We start from the raw sequence: 17,666 nt of genomic DNA on the forward strand, positions 1-17,666 counted from the left end.
AGCGAGAGGGGGGAGCGAGAGGGGGGAGCGAGAGGGGGAGCGAGAGGGGGGAGCGAGAGGGGGGGAGCGAGAGGGGGGAGCGAGAGGGGGGAGCGAGAGGGGGGAGCGAGAGGGGGGAGCGAGAGGGGGGAGCGAGAGGGGGGAGCGAGAGGGGGGAGCGAGAGGGGGGAGCGAGAGGGGGGGAGCGAGAGGGGGGAGCGAGAGGGGGGAGCGAGAGGGGGGAGCGAGAGGGGGGAGCGAGAGGGGGGAGCGAGAGGGGGGAGCGAGAGAGGGGGGAGCGAGAGGGGGGAGCGAGAGGGGGGAGCGAGAGGGGGGAGCGAGAGGGGGGAGCGAGAGGGGGGAGCGAGAGGGGGGAGCGGGAGGGGGGAGCGGGAGGGGGGAGCGGGAGGGGGGAGCGGGAGGGGGGGAGCGGGAGGGGGGAGCGGGAGGGGGGAGCGGGAGGGGGGAGCGGAGGGGGAGCCGGAGGGGGAGCCGGAGGGGGAGCCGGAGGGGGAGCCGGAGGGGGAGCGAGGGCGCGCGGAGGGGGAGCCGAGGGCGCGGCGGAGGGGGAGCCGAGGGCGCGGCGGAGGGGGAGCCGAGGGCGCGGCGGAGGGGGAGCCGAGGGCGCGGCGGAGGGGGAGCCGAGGGCGCGGCGGAGGGGGAGCCGAGGGCGCGGCGGAGGGGGAGCCGAGGGCGCGGCGGAGGGGGAGCCGAGGGCGCGGCGGAGGGGGAGCCGAGGGCGCGGCGGAGGGGGAGCCGAGGGCGCGGCGGAGGGGGAGCCGAGGGCGCGGCGGAGGGGGAGCCGAGGGCGCGGCGGAGGGGGAGCCGAGGGCGCGGCGGAGGGGGAGCCGAGGGCGCGGCGGAGGGGGAGCCGAGGGCGCGGCGGAGGGGGAGCCGAGGGCGCGGCGGAGGGGGAGCCGAGGGCGCGGCGGAGGGGGAGCCGAGGGCGCGGCGGAGGGGGAGCCGAGGGCGCGGCGGAGGGGGAGCCGAGGGCGCGGCGGAGGGGGAGCCGAGGGCGCGGCGGAGGGGGAGCCGAGGGCGTGGCGGAGGGGGAGCCGAGGGCGCGGCGGAGGACATGGCAGAGGGGGAGCCGAGGGCGTGGCGGAGGACGTGGCCTTGGGGGAGGTGAGGGCTCAAAGTGAAGAACCAAATCCAGGTGATTCTGAATTTGACATTCCTCAAATTAAATTGGGCAACGAGGATGTTCTTAAAAATTGGGATAAATTGTCGAGTTACCTTCCAGAGGAAAAACGAACTGACCTGAAAGAGGTCAATATTGAGGCAAAACTAAAGCGCATGGGATTGTGTGAAGTTCATTTAGCTGGATAGAAAACTGGTTGGCAGAGAGAAAACAAAGAACAAAGAACAAAGAAAATTACAGCACATGAACAGGCCCTTCAGCCCTCCCAGCCTGCACCGAATCCAGATCTTTTATCTAAACCTGTTGTCTATTTTCCAAGGTCTACTTCTCTCTGTTCCCCACCCGTTCATATAGCTGTCCAGATGCATCTTAAATGATGCTATCGTACCCGCCTCTACCACCTCCGCTGGCAAAGCATTCCAGTCACCCACCACCCTCTGCGTAAAAAACTTTCCACACACATCTCCCTTAAACTTTTCCCCTCTCACCTTGAAAACGTGACCCCTTGTAGTTGACACTCCCACTCTTGGAAAAAGCTTGTTGCTATCCACCCTGTGCATACCCCTCAATTTTGTGGACCTCAATCAGGTCCCCCCTCAACCTCCGTCTTTCCAATGAAAACAATCCTATCTACTCAACCTTTCTTCATAGCTAGCACCCTCCATACCAGGCAACATCCTGGTGAACCTCCTCTGCACCCTCTCTAAAGACCGATACCAAGTTAGGTGGGAGGGTGAATTGTGACGAGGATGCAGGGATGCAGCATGGACGAATGGGCAAATCAATAAGTATGAGGTTATTCACTTTGGAAGCAAAAACAGGAAGGCAGATTACTACCTGAATGGTTGTAAATTGGGAGAGTGGAGTGTGCAGCGGGACTTGGGTGTCCTTGTGCACCAGTCGCTATGTTATTATAAATGTTTGCGTGATTTGCCTTTATTTAAAAATGTACATTTATTGTCAATTGTTCTTATTGGAAAAGTGAAAAATGAAACCATCTTTGAAGTTGATGGTTTATTTTCTTTCCTTGGGGAGCGGGGTCATGGGAGTGTCCCTTTAAGAAATGTTTTTGTCTAATCACATGGCTTCAGTGATGTCATTATGTGGGAGGAGCTGGACCCCGGCTCTGAGTTGGTTTTACTTTCGCTTTGGTTTGGGGCTTGTTTGTGGCTCTGAGTTTTTTTGCTTTTGTTTTCACATTTGACTGCTGTAGGATCAGAAAGAGAAGTGTTTTGGCCTGAATCTCTATTTTGAATTTTAAAGAGTAATTTCAAGGAAGAAAACCAATAATTACAGTTACCTATTGTTCTGGTAAAAGGGTTTTTTGATTCATGGGATGTTGTTATTAAATTGAAACATTTTCAGGGGGAAATTTATTGAGGGATATGAATAGATTACTGTGGCCGTGGTGTGGGGTATTTATGTTTGTAGTTGATGAAATGCCGATTGTGTGTGTTTATAAAATGTTCACTAAATTCGTAGATGAAGCTTGTTTTTGATTAAAAGTGCTTAAGACCTCTGTTGAATAACACTTGAAAGGCAGGCCCTTGTGCTCCTCATAACCAAAATTAATAAACAGTTGTAGGTCAGGTGAACTCCATGATGTATGTTGGAGTTTTCTAAACCCAGGCCCATAACATGAGGGCGTATCCGGGCAGTGGCAGTGAGGGCATGGCATGGATGGAGAGGGCAAGGCTGATGCGGGGAGAGTGGCGTGGCCTGGCAGCAGCAGATAGGGAGTAGCCAGAGAGGGCTAGATCCACCAGGGATGGAGGGGGAGCCGAGAGAGGGCATGGCAGTGCGGAAACGGAGAGGGCAAAGCCGAGGGGCGAAGAAGAGGGTGAGGCTTAGGGGGAGGAGAGTGACCGAGGGGAGAGATATGAGATAGCGTGGCGAAATACGGAGGAGAGAGAGTTTGAAGAAATAAGAGTGTGTGTGTGTGTGGGGGGGGGGGGGGGGGGGAGGAGTGGTAGAGATAGAGAGAGGAGGGACAGAGGCAGAAACCATCATAGAGCGAGTAAATGGAGGGAGAGATAGTGAGAGAGAAACTGCCAGAACATACCAAAGAGCAATTGGAAAAGTATTGTCCAGGCTTTGCTGCCGATCAAAACGGATTACTTCAGCACTTTAGAATTTGTGAATGTTAATGAAGACTGTAAAATAATCTGCGATCATGCCCACTTCTACCTCATATTGGAAGGAATGCTGTTGATGAAGCAGCTGAAGATGGGGAGGCCGAAAACACAATCCTGAAGAACTTCTGCAATGATGTCCCGGGACCAGATTATTTGTCTCCAACAAGCATATTCATTGTCCTTTGTGCCACGCATGACTCCACCAGTGGAATGTTTGCTCCCGAGTTACTACTGACTTCAACTCTGCTCTGAGACAATGGGATTTATGCAAGACTGGGTCAGCTTAATTTGACAAAGGTCGACAATTAGGCTCACCTGTTGGATTGCGCCAGGTCAAAACATTCCACACTGCTGGGATTCCTCCCCATCTTCTCGAACAATCTGGTGTAATATTCCAGGTCCCAAGCGTCGAAGGCAAGCCCTATGGAAGGGAGATGGTGAGCATTAGCTCGAGAGTAGAGGCAGAAATCAACCTCTGGCTATTGACTTGTTGCAGCTGCTTACTGACATCCATAGCCCTGGCACCAGCGACACATATCCCATTCTGCAAATTGGGATAAGGCAGATGTCAAAGCACAATACTGAAGGAAACAGTTGGCAACACGGTAGTATAGTGGTTAGCACTATGGCTTCACAGGATCAGGGTCCCAGGTTTGATTCTCGGCTTGGGTCACTGTCTGTGCGTTCTCCCCATGTCTGCGTGGGTTTCCTCCCACAAGTCCTGCGCTATTAGGTAATTTGGACATTCTGAATTCTCCGTGTACCCGAACAGGCGCCAGAATGTGGCGACTGGGGGCTTTTCACAGTAACCTCTTTGCAATGTTAATGTAAGCCTACTTGTGACAATAAAGATTATTATTTTAAACGGAAAGGAGTATAGAAACTGCAGCGGTGATATCATTAAGGAAATTAGAAAACCAAAAAAGATCAAAACATCTTGGTGAGAAAAATGCAGGAAAATCCAATGTTGCTCAATGAATAAGAGTATAACTTCAGTCAGCCATGTTGCTGTGGGTCTGGAGTCATATGTAGGCCAGACCAGGTAAGGGCAACAGATTTCCTTCGCCAACGGACATTGTGAATAAGGTAAGCTTTTACAGCAATCAGTGAGTTTCATTGTCATCATGACTGTGACAAGTTAAATATTCCCTTAGTGTTGGGTGGGGTTACTGGGTTATGGGGATAGGGTGGAGGTGTTGACCTTGGGTAGGGTGCTCTTTCCAAGAGCCGGTGCAGACTAGATGGGCTGAATGGCCTCCTTCTGCACTGTAAATTCTATGTAATCTATGTAATTCCAGATTTCTCAGCTAATTCAATTTATGAATCATCAAATCCCTACAGTGCAGGAGGCCATTTGGCCCATCAAGTATCCATGCTCCAACAGAGAAGAGTATTCGATCCAGGTCCACTCCCTTGCTCATGCCACCCTATCCCCGTAATCTAACCTGCACATCCCTGGTCCTAAGGGGCAATTTAGCATGGTCAATGCACCTAATTAGCACATCTTTGGACTTTGGGAGCACCTGAACGAAACAAACGCAGACACAGGGAGAACGTACAAACTCCAGAGTCACGCAAGACGAGACTCAAATCCGGGTTCCTGGCGCTGTGAGGCACCAGCGTTAACCACTATGCCGCCGTGCCGCCCAAAGAATTAATAACATTTGAAATCCAGCAGCTGTTATGGCAGGATTTGACCCCACGTCAGAAGACAAAACAGAAGCCTGGACTGTGTCCTCGGGCACCGTACCCCTCTCCCTATTGCTCCCAGCAAACCCAGGCACTAATCTCCAAAGTCCCATCAGAATGACCCCAGTCTTGAGCATGAATAACTCTTAAGCTGCCAAAACCTCCCTTCTCCTCGCAACCATGGATTTACACACATTCCCTCACCCAGTGACCCAAGACTTGTGCCCAATCCCCCTCAGCCAGTGACCTCAGTCTGGCACACCGTGAGTGGATAAACAGTCGGGAAACTGAAAGCAGCGCGAGAGGAGACAAGTCGGGAGATTGAAATCAGAGAGAGAGGAGGGGCAGTCGGTAGATGCAAAACAGCACAAGAGAGTCACGAGATTGAAAATAGCATGAGAGGAGAGGCAGCCGGGAGATGTCTTAGCATTTGAGGCTATGGGCCAAGTGCTGGTAAATAGGATTAGGGTTTGCAGATCAGGTGCCTTTCATGCAGCGATGCAGAGTCTATGGGCTGAAGGCCTTTTTCTGCAGTGTCGGGAGATGGAAAACAGCGCAAGAGGAGCGGCAGGCGGGAAGGTTGTAAATAGTGAGCAGAAAGACAGCCGTGAGATTGAAAACAGGGCGAGAGGAGAGACAGTCGAGAAGATTGAAAACAGCGAGCAGAGAGAGACAATCAGGAGATTGGAAATGGGGAGAGATGAGAGGCTGTCGTGAGATTGCAACCAGCACGAGAGAGGCAGTCGGAATATTGAAAACAGGGTGAGAGGAGAGACAGTCAGGGGATTAAAAAGTGAGAGGAGAGGCAGTTGGGAATTTGAAAACAGCCAGAGGAAACGCAGATTGGAGATTGAAAACAGCGCAAGTGGAGAGGCAGTCGTGAGATTGAAAACAGTGGGAGAGGTTCCGGTGGCGGCTATGAAGGAGTAGGTCGCACATTTGGTGGCTCCCGCTCGGGTCAGACCTTTGGACCTTTCCCCACGATTTTTTGTCAGATTTGATTCAGTAAATTGATGGTAGAGGCAATTGTGAAGTGGTTTCCTACATCAGTGCATGGAGAGGCAGACCAGAAGTGCTCGCAAAGGAAGAAATAGGCGAACAGAGTAGGCTTGGACTGAAGCTGCAGCGGGAGAAAGCATGGCGGACGATCGGGGTCCTGGCTTGATGACCCAGCGGAGCAGCTGATGCAGTTCATTCAGGAGGTCTTTGCCAAGCAGAAACAGGAATGCTTGGACCAGATTAAAGAATCGATTGCACGGCTGGAACTTAGATTGGATGCTCAAGACCGGGCAATCCAGAAAGTGGGGAAGGCGCTGACTGAGCAGGAGGTACATCAAACTGCGGTGGAGTTGGAGGTGGGGATGCTGAGAGACCAGCAGAAAAGGCTCCTGGAGAAGGTGGAGGATCTAGAAAATAGGTCCCGCCGGCAGAACTTGAGAATCGTTGGTCTCCCGGAGGGGTCCGAAGGAATGGACGCAGGGGCGTACATAGCGGGCATGTTCAAGAAGTTACTGGGGGATGGGATGTTTTCCCGACCTTGGAGGTGGACAGGGCTCACAGAGCACTCGCGAGGAAGCCGGGTGCGGGGGGGTCCCCCGAGGGCAATGATGGTGAGATTCCACAGGTACCTGGACAAGGAGCGTATTTTACAATGGGCCAGGCAGACAAGGAGCTGTAAATGGGAGAATAGCATCCTGCGTATCTGCCAGGATCTGAGTGCGGAGGTGGCCAGGAGAAGAGCAGGGTTCAACCAGATAAAGTCCACCCTTTTCAAGAAAAAGGTTAAGTTTGGGCTGCTGTATCCGGCCCGTCTTTTTATTTTGAGTCGCCGAGGAAGCGATGGACTTTGCTTGAAGGGCTGGTGGCGGCCTGAAAAAGTTGATTGTTTTTCGGACGTTATTTGTAATGCCTTTTGTATTGATCTGGGGCCTATTGCAGAGCTGTGAGTTAAAGTTTACATTGGCACTGATGGGGGAATGGCAGTGTGAATGTTAGATGTTGGATCTTTCGTTTGATTTTTTTCATTGTATTTTGTGGGGTTTATTCTGGCAATTGTGTTGGGATTGTTTTTCTTTTGCATATGTGTGTCCGCGCAGGGGTTTTGGGGGGGGTGGGACAATAGATGGGAGAATGCCTGGCACCATGGGCGGGGGGTGGGGTCACCAAGCTAGCTCGACGGGCTGGCTCAGTGGGGGGAAGGCTAGCTCAGTGGGGGGGGGTGAGCCGATGTTATGCTTGTTGAAGGGGTTGGTTTACATAGTGCTGTTATTGGGGGGGGTGGATGTTCTGCTAACGGGATGGGGGGGGAAACTTTTGCTGTGGGACAGAAAGGAAGTCGGGGGCGGAAGCGTGGGGCGCAGACTGAAGACTGGCCCAAGAAAGATGATGGCTAATCGGTGAAGGGGACGGGGCGATAAGCCCCCCAACCAGGCTGATCACATGGAACATAAGGGGAGCTAAATGGGTCGGTTAAGAAGGCACACGTGTTCGGGCATTTGAGGGATTGAAGGCGGACGTGGTACATAGAACATAGAACATAGAACAGTACAGCACAGAACAGGCCCTTCAGCCCTCAATGTTGTGCCGAACAATGATCACCCTACTCAAACCCACGTATCCACCCTATACCCGTTGTGGTGATCACAAGTTAACTAGATGCAATACAACTGAGCAAACACTAGAGGGGGCACGGGAGAGCCATATAAATAGACGGGGACAGGAAGTGAGGACACACTTCACGGAGGGCAGAACTTGGAGCAGGACACACACACACACACATGCCAGCTAGGAGCACTGAAGGTAACCTTAGGAAACAGCTCTGAAGAGAGAACGAACTCACAATAAAGCATCTTCTCCACATTTGAGACTACGAGCTTTATTAAGACACGAGTAACAACACATGGTACCAGGGTTGGCTTCAGACGCTTACTACAGGACAACTCAGTGGCAGATACAGAAAGCTCAAAATGGCATGGAAATCTCCTACTGGACATTCGACTTGGGAAGACATCGCTGATGGGAGGATGTGCCTTGGATTCCCACTTCAGCTGGACACGACTGGAAATGTAAAAAGTGTCTGGGAAACGTTTAAACAATGGTTCGATATCGGTATCATAGCATATGATGCAGAAGCAGCCTCAGACGAAATTAAAATAGCAATTCTCATCGAAGGACATGAAGCTACGAAAGTTTATAATGGATTTAAATACTCAAAAGGTGAAGACAGAAACAGCTTACAAACGATACTAAACAAATTTGAAGAGTACTGTAAGGAATTTGAACAGCAAGGCATGCTCAGAGTCCAAACTGCAGAGAGACTGAGTGATGCAAAACTTTAAAAATCACGAAAAGAACAAGAAATCGCGAATGAAAAGTACAGATCAAAAAGAAGAAATAACAAGAATTTCTCACAAAGCCAAAACGCTGAAACCCTGTCCAAATCGGGAAGAGAAGATTACTTACGAATTTTGGAGATCCAGTCCTGGTGGGAAAGAAAAATCCCTGAAATCCGCGAAAAACGCCAAAAAATGGCGTTGGAGCACATTTTGCAGTCTCCGGTAAGCAAAGAACTACAAATGGCGTCTGCGCATGCGCCGGAACCGGAAGCCGCGCATGCGCAGTTTAAAAAAGATCGAGGTGCCGATCGTGATGCGCATGCGCAAGCCGCGCATGCGCAATGGACACAGAACCGCACAGGGAAGGAAAGCCAAATTGCGCATGCGCAATTCATTCCTACGCATGACGTCATGACGTCTGAGCATCCCGACCACGCCCACTTAAAAGGGAAATGCCCGAAAATTGAAAATCAGACACTTAAAGTGGTAAACACAAATTTTCTTGCCTCAGAACACAGAAAAACGCCTGAACTTAAACCAACAGTTAAAAACAACTTGCACAACACCCTGAAAAAAGCAGTCTGCACCACCCAAAGTGAAGAGAACAAAAAGAATTCCGAAACAACAAAAGAAGATTTCTTTTTCGAAGATTACCTCTCAGACATGGCTGAGACAATCGGATATGCTTATCACAGCATCAGCGACACGGTCGCAAAGTTCAACACGAATCAACTCGTGGTAGAAGAATCCAACCAGGATGATTTGGTTTTCGAAGAATACTACTCAGACACAGCTGAGTCAGTCGGATATGCTTATCACAGCATCAGCGACACGGTCGCTAAGTTCAACACGAATCAACTCGTGGTAGAAGAAGCCAACGAAGATGAAATGGGTATCAAAGAATACTACTCAGACATGGAGGAGTTATTTGGACATGCTGATCACAGCATCAGCGACACCGTTGCAAAGCTCAACACGACTCTACTCATGGTAGATGAATCCAACACCATGATGCCATGGCAGCTCGTCGATACATTGGATGACAGCAATACCCTAGACGAAGACGACGACACACAGAGAGCACAGGAAGACTCCACAGAGCGAGCGATGACAGGCTCCACAGTGCGAGTGATGAAAGACTCCAAAAGGGATGCAAGCAAACACTCCCTGGCGAACACCATGCATGAACAAGACCATGCAGGTAAACCCGCTGTATCTGAGCAACCACAAGCAGACTATGAAAGTCTAACAAGCTCACATGAACAAGAAGAAGACAATGCACCTCTACCCACTGCATGCGAAGACAGTGACAAGGTGATCACACTCGACGTACAGGATCACAGCAAGACTGACAGTTCTCAGCTTGTCTGTACCGAAGCACAGAGCGAAAACAGTAACAAGGTGATCGCACTCGACGTACAGGATCACAGCGAGACTGACAGTTCTCAGCTTGTCTGTACAGAAGCACAGAGTCGGGCCACCCAACAGTCCAGAGAGACGATGCCGAAAGAAAACATGCAGATTTTGACTCCAGAAGAGGAGCACCTGGAGTCCAGAGAGACAACGCCAAAAGAAACCATGCAGATTCTGACTCCAGAAGAGGAGCACCTGGAGTCCAGAGAGACCAAGCCAAAAGAAACCATGCAGATTTTGACTCCAGGAGAGGAGCACCTGGAGTCCAGTGAGACAACATCAACAGAAATCATGAAGATATCAACTCCAGAAGCGGAGCACCAAGAGTCCGGAGACACCACGTCAACTGAAATCATGCAGATTTGGACTCCAGAAGAGGAGCGCCAGAAGTCCACAGACACCACGTCAATTGTAATCATGGAGGTTTTGACTCCAGAAGAGGAGCGCCAAGAATCCAGAGACACCGCGTCAAATGAAATAGAGAAGAATGTGAATCCGGAAGAGGAGCACCAAGAAAGCAAAGATGAGGAATCCAATTCTCCACAAATGATTGATGTCACCTGCACCGATGCAACATCAGATCATTCACACCACTCTCGAGACTAAATGCTCAATGACTCAAATTATCCACTCGGGACACGAATAGAGTATAACAAGAAAAACAAAAGTCAAAAGAAGCACAGCAGAAACGGGACAAACAACAGCAAGAACAAAAGCACCATGAAGCGCGACAAGACCAACAACAATAGCAAGAAGCACAGCAGAAACGAGAACGACAACAGAAAGAACAAAAGCAACATGAAGCGCGACAAGACAAACAACAAAGTCAGGCACAAAGATAGCGACAACGACAGAGACAGAAACAACAAGAACGGCAACGAAAACAACAAAGTCAGGAACAAAGATAGCGACAACACCAAAGACAGAAACGACAAAAACAGCAACAAGAACGGCAACGAAAACAACAAAGTCAGGAACAACGACAGTGCTAACACCAAAGACAGAAACGACAAAAACAGCAACAAGTACGGCAACGAAAACAACAAAAACAGGAACGACAGAAACAACAGCAATGAAACAACGACTTGTACACAATGGTACTACTTGGCACATGAAGGACAATGCCACAGCACACTGCAAAACAATGACAAGACTACAAACATGTCATGGGATGACGACGAATCGCACAAACTCACGTCTGCTCCAGAACGAGCAAGCACACCAGCATCCAAGGCGGATGAGACAATAAATCAACACCACAAGCACAGAAAAAAGTCCATGCCAGTCAACATCAGTGAGGTGACCATGCAAACACCTCGGGATGATGCATTGGGTACTTAAAATAACAAGGAACACCAACAACATTCACAGCGGACTTGCAATATCAATATCACCACGTCATCAACAACAAAAAGAAAAAAAAAGCTCTGAACAAATTCATCAAGTTTGGACTCATAAATGTTTTTATTAAGATTGGACATATAACTACATTGGCTTTGTAAAATATGCAATAGCACCATCACCTGTATAGATACGCATATCATAAGTAACTGTTTTCTATAATTTTCTTTAACGATGTACAGCAAATATGTAAAGAGAAAAAGGGGGATGTGGTGATTGTAGATTGACTAGATACAAAACAACTGAGCAAACACCAGAGGGAGAGCTATAAATACACCGGGACAGGATGTACAATTTTCTTTAACGATGTACAGAAAATATGTAAAGAGAAAAAGGGGGATGTGGTGATCACAAGTTAACTAGATGCAATACAACTGAGCAAACACTAGAGGGGGCACGGGAGAGCCATATAAATAGACGGGGACAGGAAGTGAGGACACACTTCACGGAGGGCAGAACTTGGAGCAGGACACACACACACACACATGCCAGCTAGGAGCACTGAAGGTAACCTTAGGAAACAGCTCTGAAGAGAGAACGAACTCACAATAAAGCATCTTCTCCACATTTGAGACTACGAGCTTTATTAAGACACGAGTAACAACACACCCGTAACCCAACAACCCCCCCCCCCCCCCCCCCAACCCCAACCTTACTTTTAGGACACTACGGGCAATTTAGCATGGCCAATCCACCTAACCCGCACATCTTTGGACTGTGGGAGGAAACCGGAGCACCCGGAGGAAACCCACGCACATGGGGAGGACGTGCAGACTCCGCACAGACAGTGACCCAGCCGGGAATCGAACCTGGGACCCTGGAGCTGTGAAGCATTTATGCTAACCACCATGCTACCGTGTTGCCCATGTTACAGGTGGTGCACCTTAGAGTAACTGATCAGATTAGATTAAGGAAGGGATGGACAGGTTTTTCACTCGGGGCTGGACTCTAAGACTAGAGGGGTCGTAATCCTGATTAACAAGCGAGTGTCATTCGAGGTGGGAAGAATAGTTGCGGATGTGGGAGGCCGGTACATCATGGTTAGTGGGAAGCTGGAGGGGCTGCCGGTGGTACTCATGAATGTGTACGCGCCAAATTGGGATGATGTGGAGTTCATAAAGAGGATGTTGGGGAAGATCCCGGACATGGATTCATGGCGGGGGGGTGGGAAAGAGACTTTAATGCGGTCATTGACCCTGGGCTCAACTGGTCGAGCTCAAGGGCAGGCAGGGTGCCAGCAAGCAAAGGAGAAGGTAGCAAGCAGGGAGAAGGCAGACAGAGCAGAGACAGACCAACTGATAAAGGAGATACAGCAGGTCGACAGGAGGTATGCGGAGACCCCAGAGGCAGGGCCTCTAAGGCAGCGACGGAGGCTACAGGCGGAGTTTGGCTTGTTAACTACGAGGAAGACGGTGGAGCAGCTGAGGAAGGCGAGGGGGGTGATTTATGAATACGGAGAAAAGGCTAGCAGAATGCTCGCGCAGCAGCAGGGAAAGGAGGCAGCCAGGGAGATAGGTAAAGTAAAGGACGGGGACGGGAACCTGGTTGGAGATTCAGCAGGGGTTAATAAGGTGTTTAAGGAGTTTTACAGCAGGATGTATGAGTCGGAACCCTCAGCTGGGCCGGAGGGGATGAAGCAATTTTGCGGGGGCCTGAAGTTCCCGAAGCTGGGTAGAAGGGCTGGGGGCCCCGATCGGGTTGGAGGATATAGCAGAGGGGCTGAAGGCCATGCAATTGTGTAAAGCCCCGCAGCTGGACAGGTAGCCAGTGGAGTTCTATAAAAAGTTCTCTGGGATATTGGGGTCGCTGTTGATGGCGACATTCAATGAGGCAAGGGAGCTTCCCCCGACGATGTCACATGCCACTATCTCATTGATCCTGAAGCGGGACAAGGACCCAGAACTCTGAGTCCTACAGGCCGATCTCCCTACTAAATGTAGACGCCAAACCGTTGGCCAAAATCTTGTGCTCTCGGATTGCAGACTGCTTTCCGGACATGATTGGGGAGGACCAGATAGGATTCGTTAAGGGTAGGTAGTTGGCGGCCAACGTAAGAAGGTTGCTAAATGTGATCATGATGCCCCCAGAAGGTAGGAACCTGGAGGTAGTGGTCGCAATGGTCGCAGAGAAGGCATTTGATCGGGTTGAATGGGAGGTACTGGGGCAGTTTGGATTTGGCCGGGCTTCATTGACTGGGTCAGACTGCTGTATTAGGCTCCTGTAGCGATCGAATGGACGAACAGATCAACATCGGACTATTTCAGGCTGCACCAGGGGACGAGACAGGGATGTTCCCTCTTCCCACTGCTGTTTGCGCTGACCATAGAGCCGCTGGCAATTGCGCGGAGAGCCTCAAGGGGCTGGAATGGGCTGGTCCAGGGAGGGGTGGAACACAGAGTCTCGCTATATGCAGATAACCTGCTCCTATATGTTTTGGACCAACTAGAAGAGATGGAAGAAATTATGAGGATTCTGAGGGAATTTGGCCGGTTTTTGGGTTATCAACTGAATATGGGGAAAAGTGAGATGTTTGTGATCCAGGCAAGGGGGCAGGAGGGGTGTTTGGTGGAGCTGCCGTTTAGGGTGGTCGGGGAAAGCTTTTGGTACCTAGGCATCCAGGTAGCGCGGGAATGGGAATAGCTACACAAGTTAAATCTGGCCCGACTAGTGTTAGACGTTTAGCTGCTGTTGTATAAAGAGTCAAAGGTTCTGCTCCTTTTCCACAAACACCTTTAATTTACTTCAACAGACTCTGCACAAAACTCTAACATCACATCACCTGACATAGAGGCCACCTGAGACAGCACGGTAGCATAGTGGATAGCATAATTGCTTCACAGCTCCAGGGTCCCAGGTTCGATTCCGGCTTGGGCCACTGTCTGTGCGGAGTCTGCACATCCTCCCCGCGTGTGCGTGGGTTTCCTCCGGGTGCTCCGGTTTCCTCCCACAGTCCAAAGATGTGCAGGTTAGGTGGATTGGCCATGATAAATTGCCTTAGTGTCCAAAATTTCCCTTAGTGTTGGGTGCGGTTACTGGGTTGTGGGGAGAGGGTGGAGGTGTTGACCTTGGGTGGGGTGCTCTTTCCAAGAGCCGGTGCAGACTCGATGGGCCGAATGGCCTCCTTCTGCACCGTAAAAAAATTCTATGAAGCTCCTTTACATATCTGTGTCAATTATTGGATACTTAACATAAATGAGACACCTAATTGGAATGTCTCTTAACCTATTACTTAACAGTCTCCCCTTCCTTGGAGAAAAAAATAATTAGGTGAAAACAAAATTACAAGAAACTCAAAAACAATTTCCCCCCTTTTTTTTGGAAGGAAATAAACAGTCACAGAAACAGGCGCCCTTCATTAACAATATCCAAAAGTTTCTGTGAGCTCGCCCCTCTTTTTGTAAAATAGTCTGACAATTGATAGCTACTGTCAACCCATTTAATTTTTGCTATTTCCCTTCTGTCCAACATCTGCTTCAAACTTGCGATGTCTACCTTTTTTCATTGACACTTTTTGGAGAGTGCACATTTTCCCAGAGATTTATTGTCAATGTGACACTTAATGGGCATGTTACCCCAATCCCCTAGTCCCAGAGTGTGTCAATATCAGAGATATATAAAATGCCATATCCACTGCCTCCACAAGGCTCAACGTCTCAGCAGTCAAAGTGCTTTTGACCACTCTCCTTATTTTCTTTGTTTCCCACACAAGAGGGCAACATTTACCATTGTTTCCCAAAAGGAAAGTTATAAAACCTCCTGCGCATGAAACCCTATCACATAAATTTGCATAGGATGTATCACTATAAACTATGAGTTTCACCTAAAACCGGGAACCTCAAAACACACTCCTGCATTTTTAGTTTGGCCAACGCTTTATTTGCTCTTATTATTATAGTCTTCCACTTTGGGATCATTCATTTTTGGACTCAACTCAAAGACATCAAAACTCACGTCCGGTCTAGATTGTCTACCTAACCAATTCAGTTGCTCAATTAAACTTTGCAGTTGCTCTTTTTCCATCTTTGAAACCATTGCGTCTTTTTGTGAAACCCAGCCGTGGCTAATTGCTATTGGGCTGATGCTTTCCAAATAAGATTGCTGACGTAAAGTTGCCCCTAACTTAGTCTGTCCGATTTCCAGTCCAATATATTTAAATGCGCCAGAAATCTGACTTCCAACCCTGAATTCTTTCCTCAAACCAGAGATTACAATAGCTTTGAAATCACTAGTCCCACCCCACAAAAAAATCATTGACATGCATCATAAAGATGCCAGAAAGATTTCCTTTATAGAACATAGAACAGTACAGCACAGAACAGGCCCTTCGGCCCTCGATGTTGTGCCGAGCCATGATCACCCTATTCAAACCCACATATCCACCCTATACCCGTAACCCAACAACCCCCCCCCCCCCCCCCCCACAACCTTACTTTTTAGGACACTACGGGCAATTTAGCATGGCCAATCCACCTAACCCGCACATCTTTGGACTGTGGGAGGAAACCGGAGCACCCGTAGGAAACCCACGCACACACGGGGAGGACGTGCAGACTCCGCACAGACAGTGACCCAGCCGGGAATCGAACCTGGGACCCTGGAGCTGTGAAGCATTTATGCTAACCACCATGCTACCGTGCTGCCCAGTAAAACATTGCCCGATCTGCTTTCAACTGCCTAACTGCAACAGCCTAACTTGAACAAACCCTTCCCGAAAAATACCAGACTCCAGGTGCATCATTTAATCCATATACGCATTTCTGTGTATATGGATTAAATGATGCGTCAACTTCCAGAGTACCCCTCCTGTGTTAGCTAGCTCTTCAAGAGGACGGAGAAAAATGTCCCCCTGGAGCTGATGCCTCTGCAAGAAGGCAGCTTTTAAATCTTGTCATGTGAGAGTATCTTTAAGAACTGGGTGTTTAAGAAATGTACCTTTAAGAAACGGGTGTTTATCAGTGATGTCAGAGTGTGGGTGGAGCTGGGCTGTCAGTCAGCTTTTTACTTTCATTTTAGGCTGTCTGCTGCAGGGTGTGTTTTAGTTTCGTTTTCAGAGCTGGATAGCTGCAATCACAGCCAGAAGGGGTATTAGTCCCTCTCTCTGTAATCTAAAGACTACTGTAATCTAAATCGAACTCGTGCCTGAAGACTACAGACAAAGGTTTAGAAATTTAAGGAAAGAACCTGGTCAAACATACATGGAGTTTGAAAGGATCAAACAGAGTAATTTTGATAGGTGGATAAGGGCTTTGAAAATAGACCAAACATATGAAGCTCTCAGAGAAATTATACTTTTGGAGGAGTTTAAAAATTCAATTTCTGATGTAGTGAGAACTCATGTGGAGTTGCGAGATTAGCGGCAGAAAAGGTGGATGATTATGAATTAGTTCATAAATCAAAGCTTGGTTTCCACCATCAGTTTCAGCCGGTGAGGGATAGAAACTGGGGACATGAGAAATACTCAAGTGGTAAAGGTAAAGGTGATCTGATGGGAGATAATAAGGAGAGTGTACCTCAGACTGAAAAAAAAAATCCAGGAGGGTGGAAAAGAGATGAAAAGTTTCAAATGTTTTCACTGTAATAAACTAGGCCATGTAAAGTCACAGTGTTGGTAGTTGAAGAAAAGCACTGGGAAGGCTGATGTGGTAACACAGGATAAGACAGTGGGATTTGTTAGAGTGGTAAAGGAAAGCCCAAGGGAAGCGAAGGAGGTGCAAACGATTGTACAGCCTGTTCAAGAAGTAATTGTCAAGAAGGTGCCAGATGTCTTTAACAAATTTACTTGTGTGGGTAAAATCTACTCATGTGTATCAGGAGGAGCAGGTAAAGAAGTCACAATTTTAAGAGATACAGGGGCTGGTCAATCTTTAATGGTAAGAGATGAGGAAATATGTAGTTTGGGAAGAATGTTGCCAGAAAGGTGGTGATATGTGGAATTCAGGGTGAGAGAAGCAGCGTTCCATTATATAAAAGGTACGGTTGGAAAGTCCAGTGAAGAGTGGTGAAGTGGTAGTAGGAGTAATAGAGAAACTATCTTGTCCAGGAATACAGTTTATCTTGGGTAATGATATAGCTGGATCGCAGGTGAGAGTGATGCCTACTGTGGAAAATCAGACAACTGAAGGGTTGAAGGACACGTATCCTGGGATTTTTGTAGATTGTGTAGCAACCCGGTCGCAAAGTCACAGGTTAAGACAAGAGGAGAAATCAAAGAGAGAGGAAGTTCAATTATCACAAACGATTTTTGATCAGATGGTTGAAAAAGAACAAGAACAGGTGGAGGATGAGGCATATATTTTTAGTTCAGGAAAATTGGTGGAGTTAGAGGAACAGACAGGAGGTTCTGTGGGAACGAAAGAGACTCACAGTTGGTGTGTTGCCTCCCAGGTGCCAGGGTTCGTGATGTCTCTGATCGTGTTTTTGGGATCCTTAAGGGGGAGGGGGAGCAGCCCCAAGTCGTGGTCCACATAGGTACCAACGACATAGGTAGGAAGAGAGATGGGGATTTGAGACAGAAATTCAGGGAGCTAGGGTGGAAGCTGAGAGCTAGAACAAACAGAGTTGTTATCTCTGGGT

General features: G+C 49.1%; 1 protein-coding gene across 1 annotated transcript in view; it reads right to left on the reverse strand.

Annotated features, from left to right (window-relative positions):
• pfas (phosphoribosylformylglycinamidine synthase) overlaps window positions 1–17,666 on the reverse strand; it is a 308,371-nt gene that overhangs the window by 223,290 nt on the left and 67,415 nt on the right. The window contains exon 6 of the mRNA XM_038812199.1: window positions 3,571–3,676. Coding sequence (XP_038668127.1) covers window positions 3,571–3,676 — 106 coding nt within the window. The remainder of the gene's footprint in view (window positions 1–3,570; window positions 3,677–17,666) is intronic.

This window comes from Scyliorhinus canicula, chromosome 11 (assembly GCF_902713615.1).
Source record: "Scyliorhinus canicula chromosome 11, sScyCan1.1, whole genome shotgun sequence".
Taxonomy (NCBI): Eukaryota; Metazoa; Chordata; class Chondrichthyes; order Carcharhiniformes; family Scyliorhinidae; genus Scyliorhinus; species Scyliorhinus canicula.